At 40.1% G+C, this 25,028-nt stretch overlaps 2 protein-coding genes across 2 annotated transcripts in view; both read left to right on the top strand.

Moving 5' to 3' along the window:
- Window positions 1–720: 720 nt before the first annotated feature.
- The window catches only part of LOC147009312 (uncharacterized), a 79,779-nt gene continuing 55,471 nt past the window's right edge, over window positions 721–25,028 (top strand). The window contains 4 exon segments of the mRNA XM_085861749.1: window positions 721–1,219; window positions 10,504–10,569; window positions 11,015–11,068; window positions 12,583–12,726. Coding sequence (XP_085717875.1) covers window positions 1,099–1,219; window positions 10,504–10,569; window positions 11,015–11,068; window positions 12,583–12,726 — 385 coding nt within the window. The 5' untranslated portion in view covers window positions 721–1,098.
- On the top strand, window positions 12,925–18,470 carry LOC147009313 (uncharacterized). The gene is made up of 2 exons (XM_085862150.1): window positions 12,925–13,141; window positions 15,373–18,470. The coding sequence occupies exon 2, from the start codon at window positions 15,381–15,383 to the stop codon at window positions 16,197–16,199; it is 819 nt and encodes a 272-aa protein (XP_085718276.1). The 5' UTR covers window positions 12,925–13,141; window positions 15,373–15,380; the 3' UTR covers window positions 16,200–18,470.

A 25,028-nucleotide genomic window follows, 5' to 3' on the forward strand; every position in this document is an offset into this window, starting at 1 on the left:
GAAGGCAGCATGGAGGAGGGAGGGGAAAGAAAAAGAAGTGTGAAGGGAGGGTCCATCCGGACAACAGTAACTTGCACGTACGTACGTTCGTACACACACATGCACGCACGCATACACACACACACATGCACACACGCACGCACGCATACACACACACACACACACACACACACACACACAAACACACACACACAAACAAACACATGCACGTACACACACACGCATGTACATACATGCACGCACGTACTTACACACACGCAAACACACACATACACACACGCACGTACACAATACACACAAATACACACACCAAACACACACACGCACGTACACACATACACACAAACACACACACACGCACGCATACACACACACACACACACACAAACAAACACACACACGCACGTACGCACATACACACACACACGCACGTACACACAACCACACACACGCACGTACACTCAAACACCCGCACGTACACACACACAAACACACACGCACGTACGTACATACACAAACACACACACACACACACACACACACACACAAACACACACACACAAACACACACACCAACACACACACACAAACACACACACAAACACACACACACACACAAACACACACACACACACACACACACACACACACACACACACACACACACACACACACACACACACACACACACATCCCTTATTCATGTGGTTGATCCAATGATCATGTTCCTCCATGTAAATCTGTCCAAAGAGCATTTTTCATGTTTTTAATCAACAATAATAAATATTTACCATGTTCTGCTGAAGAAGTTCTGAATCCAGTTATTAACGAGTTAAAAGATTCCAAAACGATCCTTCATGGATTTAATTCTCCTTCACTAACATAACCAAACGGGTCTCGGTTCGATCCAGAATCCCTGTTATTGTCTAATTTTAAAACAAAACCCGGAAAGTTTATGACGAGGTATTCGATTTGTGACGAATCTGTGGAATGGAATTGGTGAATTAACTCATTTCAGGGATTGTTTGACGCTGTCTTCACTTTCTGTTGTTCGTCTGGGTTGGACTGTGTGGTACTGTGTTACACTCACTGTACGTTATGAACCGAGATTTGTCCCTTGAGGAGCACAGAACGAACCCCCCGGGATCGAGGAGCGGCTCTGATGGAGGAAACGCGCTCAGTCCGGGAGGTTCTCCAGGGGATGAGGAGTTTGGACCCGGTACGTACTGTTCGTTCCCGTACGGGGTCCGTACTGTGCTCTGTTTAAATAAATTATATAATTTATATGGGTAATCCCTCGATGTCCGGTCGGGTCCCCTCGTACACGATCGTGTCGATGTCCTGAGCCGGTGAAGCGATTCCGTTCGTTGTTATCGGAGCTCGAACGGTGATTTGGATTCCTGAGAGCAGATTTGTTAATGGACGAGTTGAGACCGAAGTTCTCCAATGAACTTTAACACAACAGGAGGCGTTAGGTTCATCAAGCGTGTGAAATGGTTGCCAACATATGGCTGTTTGTCGTGCTCTACCATTTATTAATGTTCAGCACCATGCAAGGAAGAAGTATGAAACTTTTGTATTTATACTCCATTCCAAAATCCTGCACGATTTCAAAAAATATATAAATATATATGCAGTTTCGTGTAAAATATACAAATAAATATATAAATATATGTGGTATTGTGTAAAATATATAAATATATATGTAGTATCGTGTAAAATATATAAATATATGTAGTCTTGTGTAAAATAAATAAATATATATGTAGTATCATGTAAAATATATAAATATATATGTAGTATCGAGTAAAATATATAAATATATATGTAGTATTGTGTAAAATATATAAATATGTATGTAGTATCGTGTAAAATATATAATTAAATATATGTAGTATCGTATAAAATATAATGTGGTATAGGCAAAGCCTAGAAGCGAACGTAGAATTATTCTTACATTCGCTTCTGACTTTACCTATTACCTCAACATTACCTTCACAACAACAACTACACCACCTAGAACAGGATCTCATCTGAAAAAAAAAAAAATCCTCAACATAACCTTCACAACGACAACTACACCGCCGAGAACAGGATCTCATCTAAAAAAAAAATATTACCTCAACATTACCTTCACAACGACAACTACACCGCCGAGAACAGGATCTCGTCTAAAAGAAAAATATTAGAAGCGAACGTAGTATTCTTCTTACATTCTCTTCTGACTTTACCTATAACTTGTTGACAACTGTATACGCAATTTCCAGTTACTTCGGCCTGGATTCGGGATCAGCGATCAAATAATGTAAATCACGATTAAAAATTATTTTTTGATGATGCGGGAGATATCTTTATTAAAATCAGTGGAGGAAATATACACCATGTCTGATATTATTTGGGTCTTTCATGTCTCTGACGATGCCTTTATCTCCCGGCATGCATCATTCCCCATGACAAAAAATGGAAACAAAAAATAACCAGAAGCAAAAAAAAAAACGGAAGCAAAAGGGTCATAGCCATCTACACTGATTCCAAATTGCCATGGTATTGTGTTGTTGTTTCCTATTCTCTCATGTGCACGCGTTAAGTATGAAGCTCACTGCGTTCGCTATTAATATATATGTAGTATTGTGTAAAATATATATGTAGTATTGTGTAAAATGTATAAATAAATATGTCGTATTGTGTAAAATATATAAATATATATGTAGTATTGTGTAAAATATATAAATAAATATATATGTAGTATTGTGTAAAATATATATATATATATATGTAGTATTGTGTAAAATATATAAATAAATATTTAAATATACATGTAGTATTGTATAAAATATATAAATATATATGTAGTATTGTGTATAATATAAAATATATATGTAGTATCGTGTAAAACATATAAATAAAAATATATAAATATATGTAGTATCGTGTAAAATATATAAATATATATGTATTATCGTGTAAAATATGAAGTATCGTGTAAAATATATAAATAAATATGTGGTATCATGTAAAATATATAAATAAATATATGTAGTATTGTGTAAAACATATAAATATATGTAGTATTGTTTAAATATAAATAAACATATGTAGTGTTGTGTAAAAAAATAAAAATATAAAAACGTAGTATCATGTAAAACATATAAATAAATATATAAAAACATGAAGTATTGTGTAAAATAAATAAATATATATGTAGTATCGTGCAAAATATATAAATAAATATGTAGTATTGTGTAAAAGATATAAATAAAATACATATGTAGTATTGTGTAAAATATATATGTAGTATTGTGTGAAATATAGAAATTAATTTACATGTAGTATTGTGTAAAATATATAAATAAATATATATGTAGTATTGTGTAAAATATAAAAATAAATATATATGTAGTATTGTGTAAAATATATAAATAAATATGTAGTATTGTGTAAAATATATAAATATACTGTATATGTAGTATCATGTAAAATATATTTGTAGTATTGTGTAAAATATATAAATATATATGTAGAATCGTGTAAAATATATAAATAAACATGCAGTAAAAAAAAAAATGACCGTTTTTACAGCCATTTTTCCCTGCTGTGCAGGGGTTTTGGCTTTTTCTTGAGGCAATGTTTTATGGCCGGATGCCCTTCCTGACGCCAACCCTGGTCGCCTCTTACGACACACAGGGATATGGTACACCTATTCTAACCGGGGCATACACCGGGACCAGTACACTGGCACTCATTTCGCCGACCTCGGAAGGATGACAGGCTGAGTCAACCCCCTGGTGTTAATTCAGCAGCCAACGGGACTTGAACTCAGGACCCTGGGATCCCAAGCCACCATCCAAACCACTAAGCCAACACCAGGCTAATAAACATGCAGTATCGTGTAAAATATATAAATAAATATATGAAGTATTGTGTAAAATAAATAAATATATATGTAGTATCGTGTAAAATATATAAATAAATTTACATGTAGTATTGTTTAAAATATATAAATAAATTTATGTAGTATTGTGTAAAATATAAAAATAAATATATGTAGTATTGTGTAAAATATATAAATAAATATGTAGTATTGTGTAAAATATATAAATATACTGTATATGTAGTATCATGTAAAATATATTTGTAGTATTGTGTTAATTATATAAATATACATATAAATATATATGTAGAATCATGTAAAATATATAAATAAACATGCAATATTGTGTAAAATATATATATATATATATATATATATATATATATATATATATATATATATATGCAGTATTGTGTAAAAAAAATATAAATATATATGTAGTATTGTGTAAAAAAAAAATATATATATATATGTAGTATTCTGTAAAAAAAAAATATATATATATATATATATATATATGTAGTATCGTGTAATACATATAAATAAATATATGAAGTATTGTGTAAAACATATAAATAAATATATGAAGTATCGTGTAAAATAAATAAATATATATGTAGTATCGTGTAAAATATATAAATAAATATGTCGTATTATGGAATAGATATAAATATATATGTCGTATTGCGTAAAAAAACATAAATATATATGTAGTATCGTGTAAAATATATAAATATATGTAGTATTGTGTAAAATATACAAATAAATATGCCGTATTGTGGAATAGATATAAATAAATATATAAATATATGTCGTATTACGTAAAAAAAACATAAATATATATGTAGTATCGTGTAAAATATATAAATATATGTAGTATTGTGTAAAATATATAAATATATATGTAGTATTGTGTAAAATATATAAATAAATATATGCAGGATCGTGTAAAATATATAAATAAATATATGCAGGATCGTGTAAAATATATAAATAAATATATGCAGGATCGTGTAAAATATATAAATATATGTGGTATTGTGTAAAATATAATTATACATGTAGTATCGTGTAAAATATATAAATAAATATGCAGTATCGTGTAAAATATATAAATAAATATATATGTAGAATTGTGTAAAATATATATGCAGTATTGTGTAAAAAAAATATAAATATATATGTAGTATCGTGTAAAACATATAAATAAATATATGAAGTATTGTGTAAAATATATAAATAAATATGTCGTATTGTGGAATAGATATAAATAAATATATATGTCGTATTGCGTAAAAAAAATAAATATATATGTAGTATCGTGTAAAATATATAAATATATGTAGTATCGTGTAAAATATATAAATATATGTAGTATCGTGTAAAATATATAAATATATGTAGTATCGTGTAAAATATATAAAAAATATGTAGTATTGTGTAAAATATATAAATAAATATATGTTGCATTGTGTAAAATATATAAATATAAATGTAGTATTGTGTAAAATATATAAATAAATATGTAGTATTGTGTAAAATATATAAATAAATATGTAGTATTGTGTAAAATACATAAATATACTGTATATGTAGTATCATGTAAAATATATAAATATATATGTAGTATCGTGTAAAATATATAAATATATATATATATATATATATATATATATATAGTTTCGTGTAAAATATATATGTAGTATTGTGTAAAATATATAAATAAATATATATGTAGTATCGTGTAAAATGTATGTATATGTATATATATATATATATATATATATATATATATATATATATATATATATATATATATATATATATATATATGTAGTATTGTGTAAAATATATAAATATATGTAGTGTTGTGTAAAATATATAAATATATATGTAGTATCGTGTAAAATATATAAATAAATATATATGTAGTATCGTGTTTTATTTATATATATATATATATATATATATATATATATATATATATATATATATATATATATATATATATATATATATATATATATATATATATATATATATGTAGTATCGTGTAAAATATATAAATATATATGTATATATATATATATATAGTATCGTGTAAAATATATAAATATATATGTCGTATCGTGTAAAATATATAAATATATATGTCGTATCGTGTAAAATATATATATATATATATATATATATATATATATATATATATATATATGTGTAGTATCGTGTAAAATATTGTTACGTTTGAGGGGGGGGTATGCATTCAAAGGGTAATTAGGATGTTTAATTAGGTATGCCATGCTGTTCGAGTTTACCAGGATCTCGATGTGATAAGTTGTCTAGTAAATGTTCATTTCTTCAAGGGGGGGAAATGATAATTGTCACGTAACTAGATAGGGATACGGGATAGGATAAGTGTGTCTGCGTAAACCCCTTTTGGTATTCTCTGGAGACTGGCCGTGACGTCACAGGACAGTGCAGCGGATGGCTCCGCCCCGTGATCACGATTGGCAGAAGGCGACGGCGGTGGGCCAATAAACGGCTCGATTGGAAGTGACGAGGACAGGAGGATAAAAAGGTTTTGTTCGGGGTCGAAAAGGAAGAGGAAGAAGATCAAAAAGATCGTGTTTTTTTTTGGTGTGGAGGCTGTTGCGCGAAGAGCGTCCTTGTTGTTGTGCTGATTCGATCGTGTTCTTAATCGTGTCTTGGAGCCTTGCTGAGCCTCGTTCCTCACCTTGGTTGGCTCTGGGGTTCTGCTGACTCGAAGTATGGGGTCGAACGGCGGGCGGACCTGCCTCCCTCTCCTGCTCGCAACTTGGTGCCAGAACTGGTTCCCTGGCGGCTGTGAGCGGACTTGGGCCCAGACCAGGAGGTCGACAGCACCACGGTTTCTCCTGCCCCCCTGACGAGAGCAAGGCCAGCTCGTCCGACGCCGATCCAGGGACAGTTGCGTCCACACCACGTTCCAGCCTGACCACCAGAAATAGCTACGGTGTGTGTGTGTGTGTGTGTGTGTGTGTGTGTGTGTGTGTGTGTGTGTGTGTGTGTGTGTGTGTGTGTGTGTGTGTGTGTGTGTGTGTGTGTGTGTGTGTGTGTGTGTGTGTGTGTGTGTGTGTGTGTGTGTGCGCGCGCTTGGCGCCTTAGAAGGTTTGAGATCTGTATATTCATTGGAATTGTCTGTGTTTTTCCCCACGCCCGATCCCACACCATCCCGTCGAATCGTAAAATAGTTAATATTCTGGTTAATAGTAAAAACAAATAAACATCATCAACTCAGTGAAAAGTGACTCGTGCCACCTTCCTCGTCCCGTTTGCGGTAGAGCGATTAGAACCGCCATGTTTGGGTTATAAATAAATAAACCGCCGCCATCGTTTCGGCTCATTCTACGTTGGCGGGACTGTTCAAGTCCCGTGGACGTCACAATATATATGTAGTATCGTGTAAAATATATAAATATATATGTCGTGTTGTGTAAAATATATAAATATATATATATATATATATATATATATATATATATATATGTAGTATCGTGTAATATATATAAATATATATGTAGTATCGTGTAATATATATAAATATGTATGTAGTGTTGTTTAAAATATATAAATATATATGTAGTGTTGTGTAAAATATATAAATATATATGTAGTATCGTGTAATATATATAAATATATATGTAGTATCGTGTAAAATATAGAAATATATATGTAGTATCGTGTAAAATATATAATTAAAAGTATCCTCCCTTTGAAAGAAAAATCAACCAACTGTTTAATTTCCCGAATCCGTGATGGGACACGTTTGTAGAACTCCACACTCTGTCACACATACTGTGTGTGTGGTGTTCTTTTGTGTGTACTCTGCGGCGCCCTGTGCGAGCACACTCTGCGGCGCCCTGTTTGAACACACTCTGCGGAGCCCTGTGTGTGTGTTTTTCCCCACGCCCGATCCCACACCATCCCGTCGAATCGTAAAATAGTTAATATTCTGGTTAATAGTAAAAACAAATAAACATCATCAACTCAGTGAAAAGTGACTCGTGCCACCTTCCTCGTCCCGTTTGCGGTAGAGCGATTAGAACCGCCATGTTTGGGTTATAAATAAATAAACCGCCGCCATCGTTTCGGCTCATTCTACGTTGGCGGGACTGTTCAAGTCCCGTGGACGTCACAATATATATGTAGTATCGTGTAAAATATATAAATATATATGTCGTGTTGTGTAAAATATATAAATATATATATATATATATATATATATATATATATATATATATATATATGTAGTATCGTGTAATATATATAAATATATATGTAGTATCGTGTAATATATATAAATATGCATGTAGTGTTGTTTAAAATATATAAATATATATGTAGTGTTGTGTAAAATATATAAATATATATGTAGTATCGTGTAATATATATAAATATATATGTAGTATCGTGTAAAATATAGAAATATATATGTAGTATCGTGTAAAATATATAATTAAAAGTATCCTCCCTTTGAAAGAAAAATCAACCAACTGTTTAATTTCCCGAATCCGTGATGGGACACGTTTGTAGAACTCCACACTCTGTCACACATACTGTGTGTGTGGTGTTCTTTTGTGTGTACTCTGCGGCGCCCTGTGCGAGCACACTCTGCGGCGCCCTGTTTGAACACACTCTGCGGAGCCCTGTGTGAGCACACTCTGTGGCGCCCTGTGTGAGCAAACTCTGCGGCGCCCTGTTTGAACACACTGCGGTGCCCTGTTTGAACACACTGCGGCACCCTGTTTGAACACACTGCGGCTCCCTGTTTGAACACACTGCGGCACCCTGTTTGAACACACTGCGGCGCCCTGTTTGAACACACTGCGGCGCCCTGTTTGAACACACTGCGGCGCCCTGTTTGAACACACTGCGGCGCCCTGTTTGAACACACTGCGGCGCCCTGTTTGAACACACTGCGGCGCCCTGTTTGAACACACTGCGGCGCCCTGTTTGAACACACTGCGGCGCCCTGTTTGAACACACTGCGGCGCCCTGTTTGAACACACTGCGGCGCCCTGTTTGAACACACTGCGGCGCCCTGTTTGAACACACTGCGGCGCCCTGTTTGAACACACTGCGGCACCCTGTTTGAACACACTCTGCGGCGCCCTGTTTGAACACACTCTGCGGCGCCCTGTTTGAGCACACTCTGCGGCGCCCTGTTTGAGCACACTCTGCGGCGCCCTGTTTGAGCACACTCTGCGGCGCCCTGTTTGAGCACACTCTGCGGCGCCCTGTTTGAGCACACTCTGCGGCGCCCTGTTTGAGCACACTCTGCGGCGCCCTGTTTGAGCACACTCTGCGGCGCCCTGTTTGAGCACACTCTGCGGCGCCCTGTTTGAGCACACTCTGCGGCGCCTTGTTTGAGCACACTCTGCGGCGCCTTGTTTGAGCACACTCTGCGGCGCCTTGTTTGAGCACACTCTGCGGCGCCTTGTTTGAGCGCACTCTGCGGAGCCCTGTTTGAGCGCACTCTGCGGCACCCAGTTTTCGTGCACTCTGCGGTGCCCTGTTTGAGCACACTCTGCGGTGCCCTGTTTTCGCACACTCTGCGGCGCCCTGTCTGAGCACACTCTGCGGCGCCCTGTCTGAGCACACTCTGCGGCGCTCTGTCTGAGCACACTCTGCGGCGCTCTGTTTGAGCACACTCTCCGGAGCCCTGTTTTATCACACTCTGCGGTGCCCTGTTTGAGCACACTCTGCGGAGCCCTGTTTGAGCACACTCTGCGGAGCCCTGTTTGAGCACACTCTGCGGAGCCCTGTTTGAGCACACTCTGCGGCGCCCTGTTTGAGCACACTCTGCGGAGCCCTGTTTGAGCACACTCTGCGGAGCCCTGTTTGAGCACACTCTGCACGCCCTGTTTGAGCACACTCTGCGGCACCCTGTTTGAGCACACTCTGCGGAGCCCTGTCTGAGCACACTGCGGGGCTCTGTCTGAGCCCACTCTGCGGCGCCCTGTTTGAGCACTTTGTTGTACATCCTCTTGAGCGCCGTGTTTTCGAGCACTGCGCGGCACCATTTCGCACTGAGGTATTTGAAGGTTTTCAACTTTCTACACAGAAGACTCAATCAGTATAACTGTTACGACATGCCAATGGGATGGATCATGAGAGTAATAAGAACTTACGTGAAGATGATATCGTAGATTGCATGAACTGTGACAATGAACCTCCTGTGGCATAAGCGATGACAGACATGATTATAACTGTGGTAATGAAGTCCACTTAAGAGGACAGTGGCGATAGTGATGGTGATGGTGATGTACCACACGAAAAAATCAACATGGATGTGGGGATTCGACTGGCAAATTGATTAATTTGGTTGTTGGAACAGGAGAGTTCCATAACCCACCAATATATTCGGAGTCTGTACAGAATTCAAGGAAAAATCTAAACATTGTCAGTGACCCAAGTGAAACTCTAAGATTTGGCACTCCCTAAGGCAGTGGGCTGTTTCTGGCTTCCATCATCTGGAAACTGCTAGGCTCAAAGGGTGCCGGTTTTTAGAGGTTTCATTGTCCTCTTTATAGTAGAGTTTCATGAGATGTGTTAAATTCAGTTGAATTGATTTGAGATGTTTTTATTTTCAGATTTTGTTGTGGAAGTTCTGAAGGTGGAATCTGAGTTTGTGGATGATTCAACATCTCAAGACAAAGGTCTGAACCACAACAACATTCTGCTTGCTCCAATGAGACGATGATCATGATGGTCCACCTTACGGGAGGTTGTTGTCTTCATTTATGCTGTTCGACTTGTATTTAGGCCATCGAGTGATGGAAACACTCAAACGGCCATGTAGTAAATGGATTACTCATCTCATTGATTTACTGATGGGTTTTTTTTTTTCTGCACTTTGAAATGTCACAACTTTCATGTCAATGTTCAGGGTAATGATGCTCACACTTGACAATTGTGACAGAAGCAGTTGGATACCAATCCCCACTGATCACATCCTCCATTCAATGAGGTATCAATATGCACTGCCAATAATGGAGGTTAAACCCCACTGATCACATCCTATATTCAATGAGGTATCAACATGCACTCCCAGTTATGGAGGTTATGTAAAGGTATGACCGGCTGACTGTTTGTTTTTTTCAGATTTTGATCGGAAGCTGAAGGTCGATCCTGAGCTTATTGATCGTCCCATTAAAGGTATGTCTGTTTGCTATTTCTAGTGCCAGCGGAGCAGCAGTGCCAAAATGCATGATGAGATATCTATTTTATTTATCTATCTTTGTTCTCTCCGTGAAGTTGTATGTTTTAGCGTCGACTGTTCATGATTTCTCCCATTTGCACTGCTGAACCTTACCACACTCACTGATACACTTTTGTATTTATTCGTAAGCAGCCTCTGACTCAAGACCCGCAGATCTTAAGCCAGCCACCCTCACCGTTAAGCAAACACCAGGCTAACTGAGACACTTGTCCTTCCACAATTCTGTTCTGTGTTGGGGAGCATCCGATTTTTGTCGATCCACCGTTTTTCCCTTCAATTAATCTGGTCTATTGATCCATTTTCCCCTGTCGTTCCAGTCTTCCATAAGCCCTGATACCTGCATTGAAAAAAAAACACGTCAGGAGTTTCACTTTCTTCATATTTCCTCCAGACATTTATTATTGGGTACAATTACAGTAAAGAGTTCTCAACGTATAATTACGGAACAGAGGTCCTAAGTCTCAAACAAGAGGACAGGACAGTATTTGTGGACAAATGTCTGGCATCCTGTTTTGCTTACCACGGTTGCTGCTTCAGTTTTCTGATGTAGTGCATGACTGTGGGTGGCATCATTTGCTCAGGGCATGTCTGTGCTGCTCATACAATGCCCCCTGTTTGTTAGAGTTGGAATTTGGTGAGGGAGCTGGCAGTAACTTGCCTACTGTCCATGGAGTACACCATGGGATCTTTAACAGCCACCAACTAATGCCGGCAGATGAGATGCCCAGTTGAACGTCCGCATGATGAAATGGCACATACATTGACGATGTAGCCGTCCTTCAAAATTCCCAGATGAAATTTTTCACCTTTTGTTGCCTTGTAGCCTGGAATGAAATTGCATTAAATCAGACTTTCTCCACCTTTATTTACACATTGTAACCCACAACTTCCAAGTGGAAAACAGATTCCACAAATTTCAGAAAATTAACTAAAAATGCAAAACTAGAATATCTTGGTTGGATCAGTTTCCACCCCCTCTGAGTTAATACTTCGTGGAAACACCTTTGCCTGCAATTACAGCTGCGAGTCTGTTGGGATAGAGCTCCTCTCTCTCCCTCCCCTCCCTTCTTCCTCTTCCTCCCCTCCCTTCTCTCTCTCTCCCTCCACTCTCTCCCTCCCTCTTTCTCCCCCTGCAGTGAGCACCTCAAACTTGACTCAAATTCTGGAATGTTTTTTTTTTTTTTCAACATCTTCACTTTTTTTTCATTGTGCATAATTAAATTGAAATTCTGGTGAGTTAAAGCAGAATAAAATGTGTTTCATTTGGCAAACTACGAATGCATTGAGGCTGAGACTTGTTTTTTTTTTTTTTTCGATCGAAGCGGATATATTCTTATTTTGAGTTATTTCATCGGATTGTGTTTAATCACCATCTTTTCTTTTGTTTTCTTTGGATTAACTCATTTATCCCTTTCTTTCCTGTAATTAACTGATGTCACACGGTTTGCAGGTGAAGCTCCTCTGATGAAGCTTGAAACCTTCCAGAGTAACTCTCCTCAGTGCTCCCAGAATGCTTTGAGCAATGATCATGTAAAGCAGGAACCATGTGATCCTCCTCCTGTGGAGCTGAGCAAAGCTGATCAGTTGCTCGAAGGTAAGTTGAGTTACGCAGAGAACACACCTTGTTGTGTTTACTTCTTTTGTGTGTTATTTTTGCAAAGAAATTATTTTGTTTCAGTCCTTGTAGAATTGCAGCTGAATTAAAAGTGTGTGCACCCAAGTGGGCCTTTTGATGTTAACTCAACAGGATATCAGTTGCATTTGAAACCTTTCATGTATTTTTTTTCTCAAGATTCATTGGACGCCTGAAGCTAAAGTTTGAAAAGTCTCCATTTCACCAATACACTCTGTGGAAATAGCATTGCAAAAACCAAATCAATTGAGATTACCAGGACTTGACAAGTTTGAAAGACAAGTTTATCACTATAATCTCATCACATGTTACAGTATATGCATTCAAGACCTGGACCACAATGGAGTAAATCTAGAGCTTTTCTTGAACATCTAAGGTCAGTTTTTGTTGGGGTAGAAGTAAAAATCATTTCTTGGATTGTGTCCCCTGTTCTCTGTAATCCTGTGCTCAATATGTTGTTTTTGAATCATTGCAGGCCGCTATGTTCGTTAAGCTTAAGCTGTGGCTGCCACTAAAGCTGAGTAATATGAGCTTATCACTTTCTCATCACAGACAGGTCGGTGGTCTCTCTGTCTTTTACCTCCTCATTTCTGGACTTGCACTCTTTACTCTTTCCGTGCTTTATCTCCCTCAGATTTCTGGAGGGAACATGTGGTCCACCATCAACCATCTTCTGGTGAAACTCCCAAAATCCAGGGTCACTGATCACCTCCACTAATTTGTTCCTGTTGTTTTTTTTCCCCACCTGTGAAACCAACTTCCACATTATCTTCAATCCTATTCTTCCTCCCAGATCTCTAAGAGAAGCTGTTCACCACCATCTCAGATCATCCCCCAAGCCAAACTCTTTTCTCACCCCCCACCTCCATAAGCCCAGCATCACCCCCAAACGCAACCCCTTACAAATTTCCAATCTTTCCTTCCATAGTGTTTGCTTCTGTATTCATCTTGTCCCCTACATGTGTCCTCCCCTACCCCTCATTCCTCCTCACCATTATTTGTCAAAGTCTCCGATATTTTATCCTTCAACCCTGCTTTTGGTGTTTCCCCCCTCCTTCGACTGTTCCTTTTGTTCTGTTGCATCCTCACCCCCTATTCTGTTATTGCTCTTCCACAAGTCTTGACTTTGTATACAATAAATAAACAGCTTCAACACCTGGAATGCAACTTTTAATCCAGCCAAGTCCTGAATGCTTACAACACTGCATGAAAAGTAAAAACAGCTAACTCTATTATTAGACCCCGTTGGACTTGGTCCGAAACGGGGGCTTATTGATTCGGTCTCGGTGTGTGTGTGTGTGTGTGCGCGTGCATCTGCAACCATATATCGGACATGTATGGACCGATTTTATTCACACTTGGCATAAACACAACACATCATCGTATACATATGCATATCATTTTTGTTTCACGATGTGATCAAACATGGCCGACTGGCGGCCATTTTAGTTGTAAAAACAACCAATGTTCAACACGTCCTCAACCATTTCTCAGCCATGCATGTACTGATGTTGTCAAAACTTGGCACACAGTGAATGAATGATGGCCTACATAAGCACGTCGTGTTGTTTCGAGATCATATCCAAGATGGCCGACTGGTGGCCATTTTGTTACTTAAACGTGTCCCCAACCGTATCCAATTTTGTTCAAACTTGGCGCAAGCACAGCACACGATGGCATACACGTGCCCCTCACTTTATTTTGCAATCTGATCAAAGATGGCCGACTGGCAGACTGGCAGCCGTGTTAGTTGTAAATAAATATGGGCTAGCCCTTTAACTCTGTGCAGCAAATTTACTGAAACAACGGGGGCTTCGACATTTTATGTCTTTTTTTTTTTTCCTTGTTTACTTTGAGGATTAACCTTTGAAAGAGGTTTATACTTCAGAAATCAGTGGGTCTTGCCATTCATGATGGCATGTTCATGAGAGGCTAAATTTCCAGGCAATTCTCTAAAATCAGGTGTAAGTTTACTGGCCATTCTTGAACAGGCCCAGTCCGACCTAGGTGTGGTAGTTCTCACTGAAAACAAAACCTTTGCAGAGCACGGCGGAGTATTGTTCTCTCTGGTGGACTGTTAAACCTTTGCCCTAGCTCACTTTTGTGGATATTGTGGAGACAAAAGGCTTGAAAATCATGAGTTGAAGCACAAAATCTGCTCTTGCTAAGGTCAGGTTGGTAGAAATTTGATCTTATACCTTCTCTCATCAAGACCTGCTCTCCCCTCTGGGTTTCCCCAATCAGCCGACTGCCTCTCATTTCTCCTATCAGACTGAAAGATTATACATCTGGAATCACTTTGTGAAGAGGATAAAGGGAGACCTTACAAAATATAAATAAGGAACGCACATTATACATTTCCATCCGCTGCCCAGGATAATAATAACCTCTTGTAAGGTAGTTTGTGTTTACTCAGTCACTGTCAGACCCACTTCAAAACAGAAAATTTTACATTTTTTTTTGAATCCTTCATATGGAACTTCTCCATCGAGTGGAAGACAGAAATATGGCAAATGGTTAATTTAATTTGAGTGAAATATTTGTTAATTTTGCAACATTTTAGAATTTTGGTGAATTTTGAATGCTTTTTCTGATTTGTCTTTCCAGTGAATCAAATGAAACTGGTTTCTTGTTCCAACTGTTCCCAATTGTTCTGCTCAGAAGTTGTCAATCGTCACATGACGCAAACTCTTGATGAAGAAACTGACACATTTCACAGCGTGTCTGACAACCGCAGTTGTAAAAGCTGCACGGAGACCCTCAAGAATACCCAAGGAAGTGAAAGACCATACAACTGTTCTGTGTGCAAGAAATCATTTACCATGTTGTCTTCTTTGAAACGACATCAAAGTATACACACAGGAGAGAAGCCATACAAGTGTTCTGTGTGTCATAAGGCCTTTGTTCGTTCATCGCATTTGCATGAACATCAAAGAACACACACGGGAGAGAAGCCGCGCAAGTGTTCTGTTTGCAACAAGAATTTTTCTTCCTCATATTTAGGTGAACATAAAAAATTGCACAGTCGAGAAAAGCCGTACAAGTGTTCTGTTTGCAGCAAAGATTTTGTTTCTTCATCACATTTGCATCAACATGAAAAAATACACAGGGGAGAGAAGCCACACAAGTGTTCTGTGTGTCTTAAGGCCTTTGTTTGTTCATGGCATTTGCATGAACATCAAAGAATACACACGGGGGAAAAGCCCTACAAGTGTTCTGTGTGCTTTAAAACCTTTCGTCACTTCAATTCCTTGAAGGTTCATCAAAGAACGCATACGGGAGAACAGCCATACAAGTGTTCTGTTTGCAACAAGGATTTTGTTTATTCCTCAACAATGAAAAGACATGAAAGAATTCACACAAGAGAGAAAATATCACCTTACGCTGACACAGGTTTGCACACCGAAGCAAAACCCAGTAGAGATAACACCTAACCCCAAAACTATCACAAACAAATCTGCAGATGAACAGCATGGGTTTAATAGACGTCAGCTCATCTACAGAGAAGGAGACCATCCTCCGTTGCAAAGCATATTCCATGCATGAAGTATTGGGGGTACACAGAAAAGGACAACGTTTCAAGGAGCAACTAAAAACGTCATAACTACAGTATCTTCAAGATCTGAAAAAGATCACTGCGGTCACAAAAACCCCACAAATGCCAATCCAATGCCCCAATAAAGGAAATAACTGCTGAAGACAGACAACAAGCAACTAAAGATCAGAGAGCAAGTACAAATATTTTGAAAACACTGTGAGTACAAATACATTGGGAGGCAAACTACGCATTGTATGACTTTTCCACACTCCAGACTTTAAAATAATGGATGTTCTCAGTACATTGTGGTGAAGGTGCACAACTGATGGAAGGGCAGAAGACGTGTCAGCCCCACAGAAGGAGCTGGAACCACAAGCTTTTCAAGGAGCAAGACCAGATACAACAAGCATGATGCACAAAGTGGAGTTTTACCTTCCATTCATTGAATCTAAATTGACAGAATCATCATAAAGGCACCAGGGTCATTTCCACAGGCATTCACCAAATTAAAAATGTTTTGTATCCTCTTTTCTTTTCCACATCCCCTCGTTTTACAACCAGACGTGAACTCCACATTTTTAGCTTATCTGGAATAATTCCAGATAAGGTATTGTCATCACGCACCGTCCGTCTGTCCGACAGATTTCAACTTCTCCGGCTAAACGGCTGGGCCGATCTGGCTGAAACTTCGCAACAACATTCCTCTCCTGACTGGTTACAGGGATTGCAATGCTCGTTCCGCTCTCGTGACTTGGAAGTCCGTCAAAATGGCTGACTTAGTAAATTTCTTCAAAAATCTTCTCCAGACCCACCAGTCAGAATGCTACAAAATTTGGGTTACAGCATTAGGCCAGGATAGGGATATTAAATTGCGGAGGTCATGCTGATCATGTGACCGGAAGTGTGTCAAAATGGCGGTCACACAAATTCCTTCCAAATTCGCCTTCTCCAGACCCACCAGTCAGTATGCCACCAAATTTGGGTTACAACATTATGGCAGGGATGTTAAATTGCCGGTCATGCCAATCACTTGACCGGAAGTGTGTTAAAATGGCCGACTTGGTCAATTTTTGGGAAAATCACATTAATGCCTTCTTATCCAAACCATCAGGCAGAATGCTACCAAACTTGGGACACAGCATTAGGACACGGTCCAGAGGTTAAATTGTAGAGACCATGCTGATCACCTGATCACCTGACCAGAACTGTGTCAAAATGGCGGTCACACAAATTCCTTCCAAAATCTTTTTCTCTCGACCCACCAGTTGTTGCTGCTAAATTTGGGTTACAACATCAGGCCGGGGTAGGGATCTTAATGAAATTGTGGAAGTCATGCCGATCACATGACCGGAAGTGTGTCAAAATGGCTGACTTGATCAACTTTTGGGAAAAATCACATTAATTCCTTTTAAAATCTTCTTCTCCAGACGCACCCATCACCATGCTACCAAATTTGGGTTATAACATTAGGACAGGGTTGTGATGTTTATATTGTGGAAGTCACGCCGATCACTTGACCGGAAGTTTATCAAAATGGCAGACTTTGTAAAAATTCGGGAAAAATCGCGTAAATTTCTTCAAAAACCTTCCTCTCCAGACCCACCAGTCAGAATGCCACCAAATTTGGGTTACAACATGAGGCCAGGGCTCAGAAAAGCTGCAGGTCCAGTGGTCCTATTTTTATATCTGGGATCCTTTAATTGTTATCTTAATTAACTTGTTTAAATTTTATGCCAGAGGTTCGGTCCTTGTTCAGGTCTTTATCAGCTTCAGCTTGTTGAAACCCCTCACATCGTCTACAGTGGACACAGGGTGACCCATTACAATTTGATTCAGTGTCACCATGTGGAATGCATATTTTGTGGTCAAGTAGAGGTCGGCTGCACAACTTTGACATGGACAGTGTATTTTTGTTTAAGCACTTAACTATAATCGTTTTGAACTGTGGAAATTCCTGCGGTGTGACACTGTTTATGAAACCTGACAACTCAGAGTGATGATCACTTGTGTGCTTCAGTTTTGCTCCAACAAAATGGGATCAACCTTTAAGGATATAACACTGGGTGGCAGATGGTTGAAAACACTTTGAATACACTTGATTGTTTTTGTTTTTTTTTTGTTTGTTCCATCTCTTTGATAATGGTGTCCATAAATGTTTTACAACAGTTTTCTGCCTCATTTCCATTTCTATCTTACCTGGACTTTAGTTAAGTGAGCGTATGCGATTGAACAGTGTCCGTAGGTGGGTGAGTGAGTCAGTCAGTCCATTAACACGTCATTATTGCTTGAACCAAACACACAATTTTGATGAAACTTGGCCACAAGCTTCGTAATCTGAAGTCTAATGAAGGTGTATTGACCGCATCAAAATTTGTTCTCACTCATTGGATGTACGGGGGGGGGGGGTTTCCAACACCCCCAAATTAGGTATTTGCTCTCTTCTCCGAAACTACACACATGACTGATGAAACTTCACCACAACCTTCATCACCTTGATGTACCAAAGTTTGTTCACGCCATTAAAAAATTCAGGGTCTCGGGTGGTTTGCAGGGGGTTTGATTGACTGTTGCGCCTGATCCAGCCGAGCTTCAGGACAGACGGTCCTATTTTACTTTGACTCTACGATAAAGTGCCCATCCATCCTCAATGTTGGAAGTTCCACATTTCCTGGTAACATTTGTTCCAACTTGGAAAGGTTAGGTCCGAGCAAGTGGAGGACAATGTTATGAGATTTTGGTGAAGAGCTGGATCCGAATCCGGATATGAGGATTTTTTAAGTGATTCTTCATCATTGAGAGACAGGGTCAAAAAACAGATAAAGCATGATATCTCAGAGTTGTGGATGGTTCGGACGAAACTTGGTGGACAGATTGGGTGTGTGACAAAGAAGAATTGAATCAATTTTGGTGGATACAAATCCGGATCTCATAATTTTTAAAGTAATTCTTCGATCACCGTTGACAGTTATGGCCAAAAAACATATATAGCACGATATCGCAAAAAGTTATGTATGAGTTATGACGAAACTTGGTGAACAGGTTTGGTATGTTGACAAAGACGGATTGATTAGATTTTGGTGAACATCTGAATCCGAATTCGGGAAGGAGAGTTTTTAATCTCTTAAGTGATTCGATCACCATTGAGATTAGATCACCATGTAGCATTATACTTCAAAAGTTGTGGACGAGTTATGACAAAACTGAGCGGATGAATTGGTTAGGTGACTAGAACAAGCCGATTAGATTTTGGGACAGGTCCGGATCCAGATCCGGCCTATCAGTGGGACACGAAGCCTGGTATTGGCTTAACGGTTAAGGTAGCTGGCTTAAGGTCTCGAGTTTGAGCCCCTTTTCATTGAATTAATACGAGGTGGGGTTGACAGTTGATCAGCTGCATAGCTGCGTCCCCAGAAATTGATTGCAAACCTGCAGCCACAGGCTTCACATGATAGCTAGCTAGTGGGATACAAAAAGTAAACTGTTCAGCCTGGCGGAGGTATGCGCTCTACCAAATGCCGTTCGAGTTGAAAAGTGCATTTCGTACTTTAATTGTTACTTCTACTTTTCATCCTAATTGTTCAACATCTAAAACATGCAAAACCCCTTCCCCAAAATGCACTGTCCGTATCTATATTTTAAGGGAGATGCTGGTCCGTCTGTATGTGTGTCCGTGTTGCCATATTTTTCAGAGATGTCCAACCGGATATTCTTCAAACTTTCAATGATTCATCTGCAAGTGCTAAGGGAGTGATTTAGTGAAAAAAAGTTGGATTTTTTTTTTTAATTGTTCAATAGTGCCTAAGCCTTTGTAGTTACGTTAACCGTGATATCAAATGATCCCAGACCCAATACCTTAGTGGGTGTAGGGAAGTGTTTTAGGCACCCTCAAAAAATAGAAAAAAACAAAACAAAATTTGATTTCTCCAAAATGCCAACAGGATTAAAACAGCACCAGTCAATGCCTGGTACCCATGGTAGTCTACAATATTAAATGTCATTCTTTCTTTGGTTGGTCAGTGTGTCTCCTCCATAACTCCAAAACCATGAAACCTAGCAGCCTGAAACTTTGCACGTATACTGAGGGAACTCCAAGGAAGAGCATGAGTGAAAATTGGGTGTTTGGGTTAATTAGAGCACCCCTTTTGAAGATAATTAACGGCATTATTTAATTATCCTTTGTCAAGGCTCCATCCTTGGTTCACCCCTTTGTCAACCCGCTCTCTGTCGCTGGTCTTAATTTGCCATTTTTTGACCTGCTCATCAATGCCTTGACTTGGAACAGGGCACAACAGTTTTGTAATGATAAAGTGCTCAAAGTTTTTTTTTTTTCTTCACTTTTCTCACTCATATCATCGAATGCCTGACCGTCCTTCATAAGTATTAATCACTGGATACATCGCAATGCTTATAAACACCCAGAGATGCCAGTGTTCGTGCCTTTATTTAATTTTGACACATGAGATAAGCTGTATAATCTCTTAACCTGTGCCAAATTTCAAAATTTAAACTGCGGAATTGACCTTAGCAGCAGTTCCAACCCCTAAAAAAGTGTTCATTTGTTCATTTTGCACATTGTTTAGCACACCAGGTGTCTCCGGGTGATATTTAATATGCCCGATCTGTGATTGCTATAAATCGTTTGCCAAGCTTTCCATTCCTTATCAACCATTTTGTTGGAGTGCTTGCTTGAGCATTTACAGCCACTTGGCGAGTGCTCTACAAGCTGCTTGAATGTTCGTTTGCAAGCATAGCGATACACGGTAAAAGTACCGGCACTGTCACTCTGCACTCTCTCTGCTAAACACAATCAAAAATACATTGATCGACTTACAAAGTTCAGACCCCACCTGCCTGTGTTGCACCCTGCAGTGTCGCGTGGTGCCAAGCCTGCCGTTCCTTATCAATGGATGGAGGGAATGGATCGATGGATGGACCTCCTTCCTCCCCGCCTTCCCCTCCCTCCTCCCCCACCTTCACCACCCTTCACTTCCCTCATAATTCTACCCCCCCTCCCCTGTCATTACTATCACCTCCCCCGTCCTCGCCCTCCCTGCTCGCCGTGCTGTTCAGCTTGGGGCTGTTCGATCAGACAGCAGGAAGACGATTCATCGTTTCCCTCATGATCTAAAAAGGAGAAAAGTATGGGAAGTAAAAGTTTGTCGCGCGGAATGGAGAGCCAACAACAACTCATTTCTGTGTGTGGTGAGTGAAGAATAATTATGTTGCTGTTTTTTTTTGTTTGTTTATTTTTTTGTGTCCCTTGTTGATGCTCAAAAAACAAGCTAACACACAGAACATGTAACAAAGGGTGAAGGAGACAAGAGGGGTTGGAGAGGGAAGCACAACAACAGTAGGGAACAGAGACATTAGGAGATCTGTGGAAGGGAGAGGGATGGGGCGGGAGGGGTACACGGGGTAAACAAGATGGACACTACAGGGACTTTCAGAAGAATCAGAAACTCACCACACACACAAATGAGAGGATTTGAACGGAATGGGTTTTGGGTGGATTAATGGGGGAAAGAAAATATGGTTTTGGATGGGGGAATATATGAGATGGTGGTGAACAGCTGTTTTGCTGACCTGGAGGGAAGAGTGGGATTTAAGAGAGTTAGGGAGCTTGTTCCAGAGGTGGGTTCAAAAAAGGAATGAAAGAGTGAAAGTGAGCAGTGATTCATGATTTTGGTAGTTTTACCAGAAGGGGGCTGCTGGCAGACCTTGGGCGTCCTGCAGAAATATGGTAGGGGGGAGGAACATAGCACAGACAGAGAATGGGGGGGGGGGGTAAGACTGGAGAGGGGTCTGCAGAAGACAGAAAGACCACCGACCTGCCTGTGGTGAGAGAGTGAGAGAACCAAAGACTCAGCCTCACGGCAGGAGATACCAATGACCCTAAATCCCTTGGTGTCCACAGTGTGAAGCCGAGAAAGGTGAGAGGCAGGAGTACCAGCCCAGAGGGAAGAGCAGTCCTTCATGAGGCTGCGGACGAAAGCTTTGTATGTGGTCAGGAGCTCAGGTGTGCCAAGGAAGGACTTTGCATGATGGAGGATGCCCAGTCGGTGACTGTCTTTGGAGGCCAGCTTGGAAATGTGGCTTTACCAGGAAAGATCATGGAAGATAGTGAGACCGAAAAGCTTGAATGACAGCACTTCTTCAAGTGAGTTGATGAGAAAGTAGATTGGGGGGGGGGGGGAAGGGGGCTTCCAGATGGCCCTTTCATGGAGACATAGTGAGATTTTTCAGGATTGAAAGACATATTCCAAGTGTTTGATCAGCTTGGGATTTTATCCATGTCTGCAGAGAGGGAAGACTGCTGATCTGAGGGATGAGAGATGGTATAGTAGAGGGTGGAGTCATCAGCAAAGAGATAAAGAGGATTTCCCAGAGAGTCGGAGAGATCATTGATGAAAACCACAAAAAGAACAGGGTCCAGAATGCTACCTTGAGGAACTCCAGCCTGGACGGAAAGAGGAGATGAGAAAATTCCATTAAGAGCCACACGTTGACTGCGACAGGAGAGGAGGTCCATGAGCCATGCATTGAGATTGGCTTGGATACTCTACGAGGAGGAGGAGGAGATTGGGAACACACTCTGGACAGAGCGTTGGTGCTGCTTAAGCAGTCTCCTTGGCTATTGGGCACAATCCTGGACGGGTCGCCACTCCGACACAGTATACCAGCATGCTGGCACTCATTTTGCTGACTTCGGAAGGATGACAGGCTGAGTTAACCCCACCTGGTATTAATTCAACAGCCAAGTGGGATTTGAACTCAGGATTGTAGGATCCCAAGCCCGCCACCCTAACCATTAAGCCAACACCAGGCGTATACTATAGGAAGAGTGTTTGATGAGTAGGGCGAGGTGCCAGATCATATCAAAGCATGCGATATGTTTTGGGAGATGACTGATCTCATGTCTGGCATTGAGGGCTTCCATCCATTGTTGGGAGAGCAGAAGCAGCATATTCAGGGTGGAGTGACCTGGTCTGAATCCAAATTGATGATCGGAAATCAGGCCATTGGAGAAGAGGAAGGATTTAATGTCTGAAGCGATGATGGATTTCATAACCTTGCTGATGATTGGGAGAAGGCTGATTGGTTTGTAGTTGCAGGGATCTGTTTTTGCACCTTTTTATTCATCTCTCTTATTTTAGTAATCCCGTCAGCGAAGCCACGGGTGGTAGTTTTAGTGTTAAATAAGCTTGATGGGGGGTCCTCCATCTGACTCCCCATTTGTTTATCTTTCTTTCCCTCGTCCTCTTACTCTGTAGCCGCAGCAAACACAATCAATTCGTTTGGGGGAAGTTGCACAAGAGGATCAAGTAAAACTGAAAGCGACGGCTCGGACACCAATTGCTCCACGGCATTCGCTTGAGTACCACGATATCATTATTTCCGTGGAGACAGCCATGGTGTTAAACGTGCAGAGCACTCCATTCCGTTGGAGTGCTTGTTTATGCGCTTTGAATCAAGCGAGACGCATGGCGAGCGATAGCAAGCCACTTGCTAACGGAACACACCCGAGTCATAGAAGTCCGTCGGGGAATATGGTCAGGTAGGCCTTTGATTTGGATGCAGTTGACAGGAAGAGAAAGGGGAGACCAAAATTGAGGTGGAAAGTGGTGGAGGGGCACGTCACGTGCTCGCGACAGGGGGATGTAGTGAGGAACATGAGAGGTGGTGCTGCAGAGAGGGTATGATCAGAATTGAGGGGTGTGGAGAGAAAATGAGATGTGCAAAGAGGGGTCGTGGTGCTCAGAATGGAGGGGGTAAAGAATAAATGAGCGAAGTGAGGGGGGTGTTTTGGAGGGGATAAGGGGGGCGATTTTGGGGGTTGAGGTGAAAAATTCTGCCATGGTTGTCATGTGTAGGTAAAAAGAACCAGTCGTGCACCCTATTAATTTGTTAATTATAAAAACTAGATGGTATTCATAGAACACATACCTCGTGCAGTCTTGAGAAGGACTTGGTATGAGCCAACACTTTTATCACTGAACCAACTCACATCCACATCGTTTTGTCATAACTCGTTTACAGCTTTTGAAGATATGATTTTACATATATACATATATATTGTTGCGGGCTGGGGTCCGGTGGCGAGAACGACCACTAGGTGGGGGAAGTTACGTCATCACCCACGAGACTCCCGGAATTGTAGGCCGTCGCTCACAGATAATTCCGTGACGCGGCGGGTCGCTTAACCGACCGTGGACGCCAATAAGTCAACCGCGTGGCGTAGGGTCTTTTTGGCTACAACCTATTTACCTAATTAACCACACGGTTTTGACTACCGGGGAACCACGCCCTCGATACGCCTTGCCCGATCCGGCGCACTCTACCAACTACCAACTCTACCAACCACCTTTCCGGATCGGATGCAGCCGAGCGGAATTAGCAAGGACGTACCGGCTTGAATGAACAGATTATCGGGGGCAAAGACCCGGCTTAACTCAGATCAGAATCATGCTGGACCAATGATGGAAAAGACAAAAATGAACTGGGAACATTTCTACAATAATTTATTTCCAATCAACTTGCAAAAGAAGGACACAGAGCAGACTTACGCGGGAATAAAACAGACAAGATTTACAATGATTATATAAAAACACTTATGCAATTCTACTCAAAGACTGATTGGACAGGGCTTCCTTGGGGCCACCCTTTCTGGGCGGGGGGTTTCGGCCATACCGGGAAGCCTGCCCACTCCGCGTGTCCGGACTCGCCA

Source organism: Eptatretus burgeri, chromosome 17 (assembly GCF_056783735.1).
Source record: "Eptatretus burgeri isolate ZD-2024b chromosome 17, Ebu_testis_v1, whole genome shotgun sequence".
Lineage (NCBI taxonomy): Eukaryota > Metazoa > Chordata > Myxini > Myxiniformes > Myxinidae > Eptatretus > Eptatretus burgeri.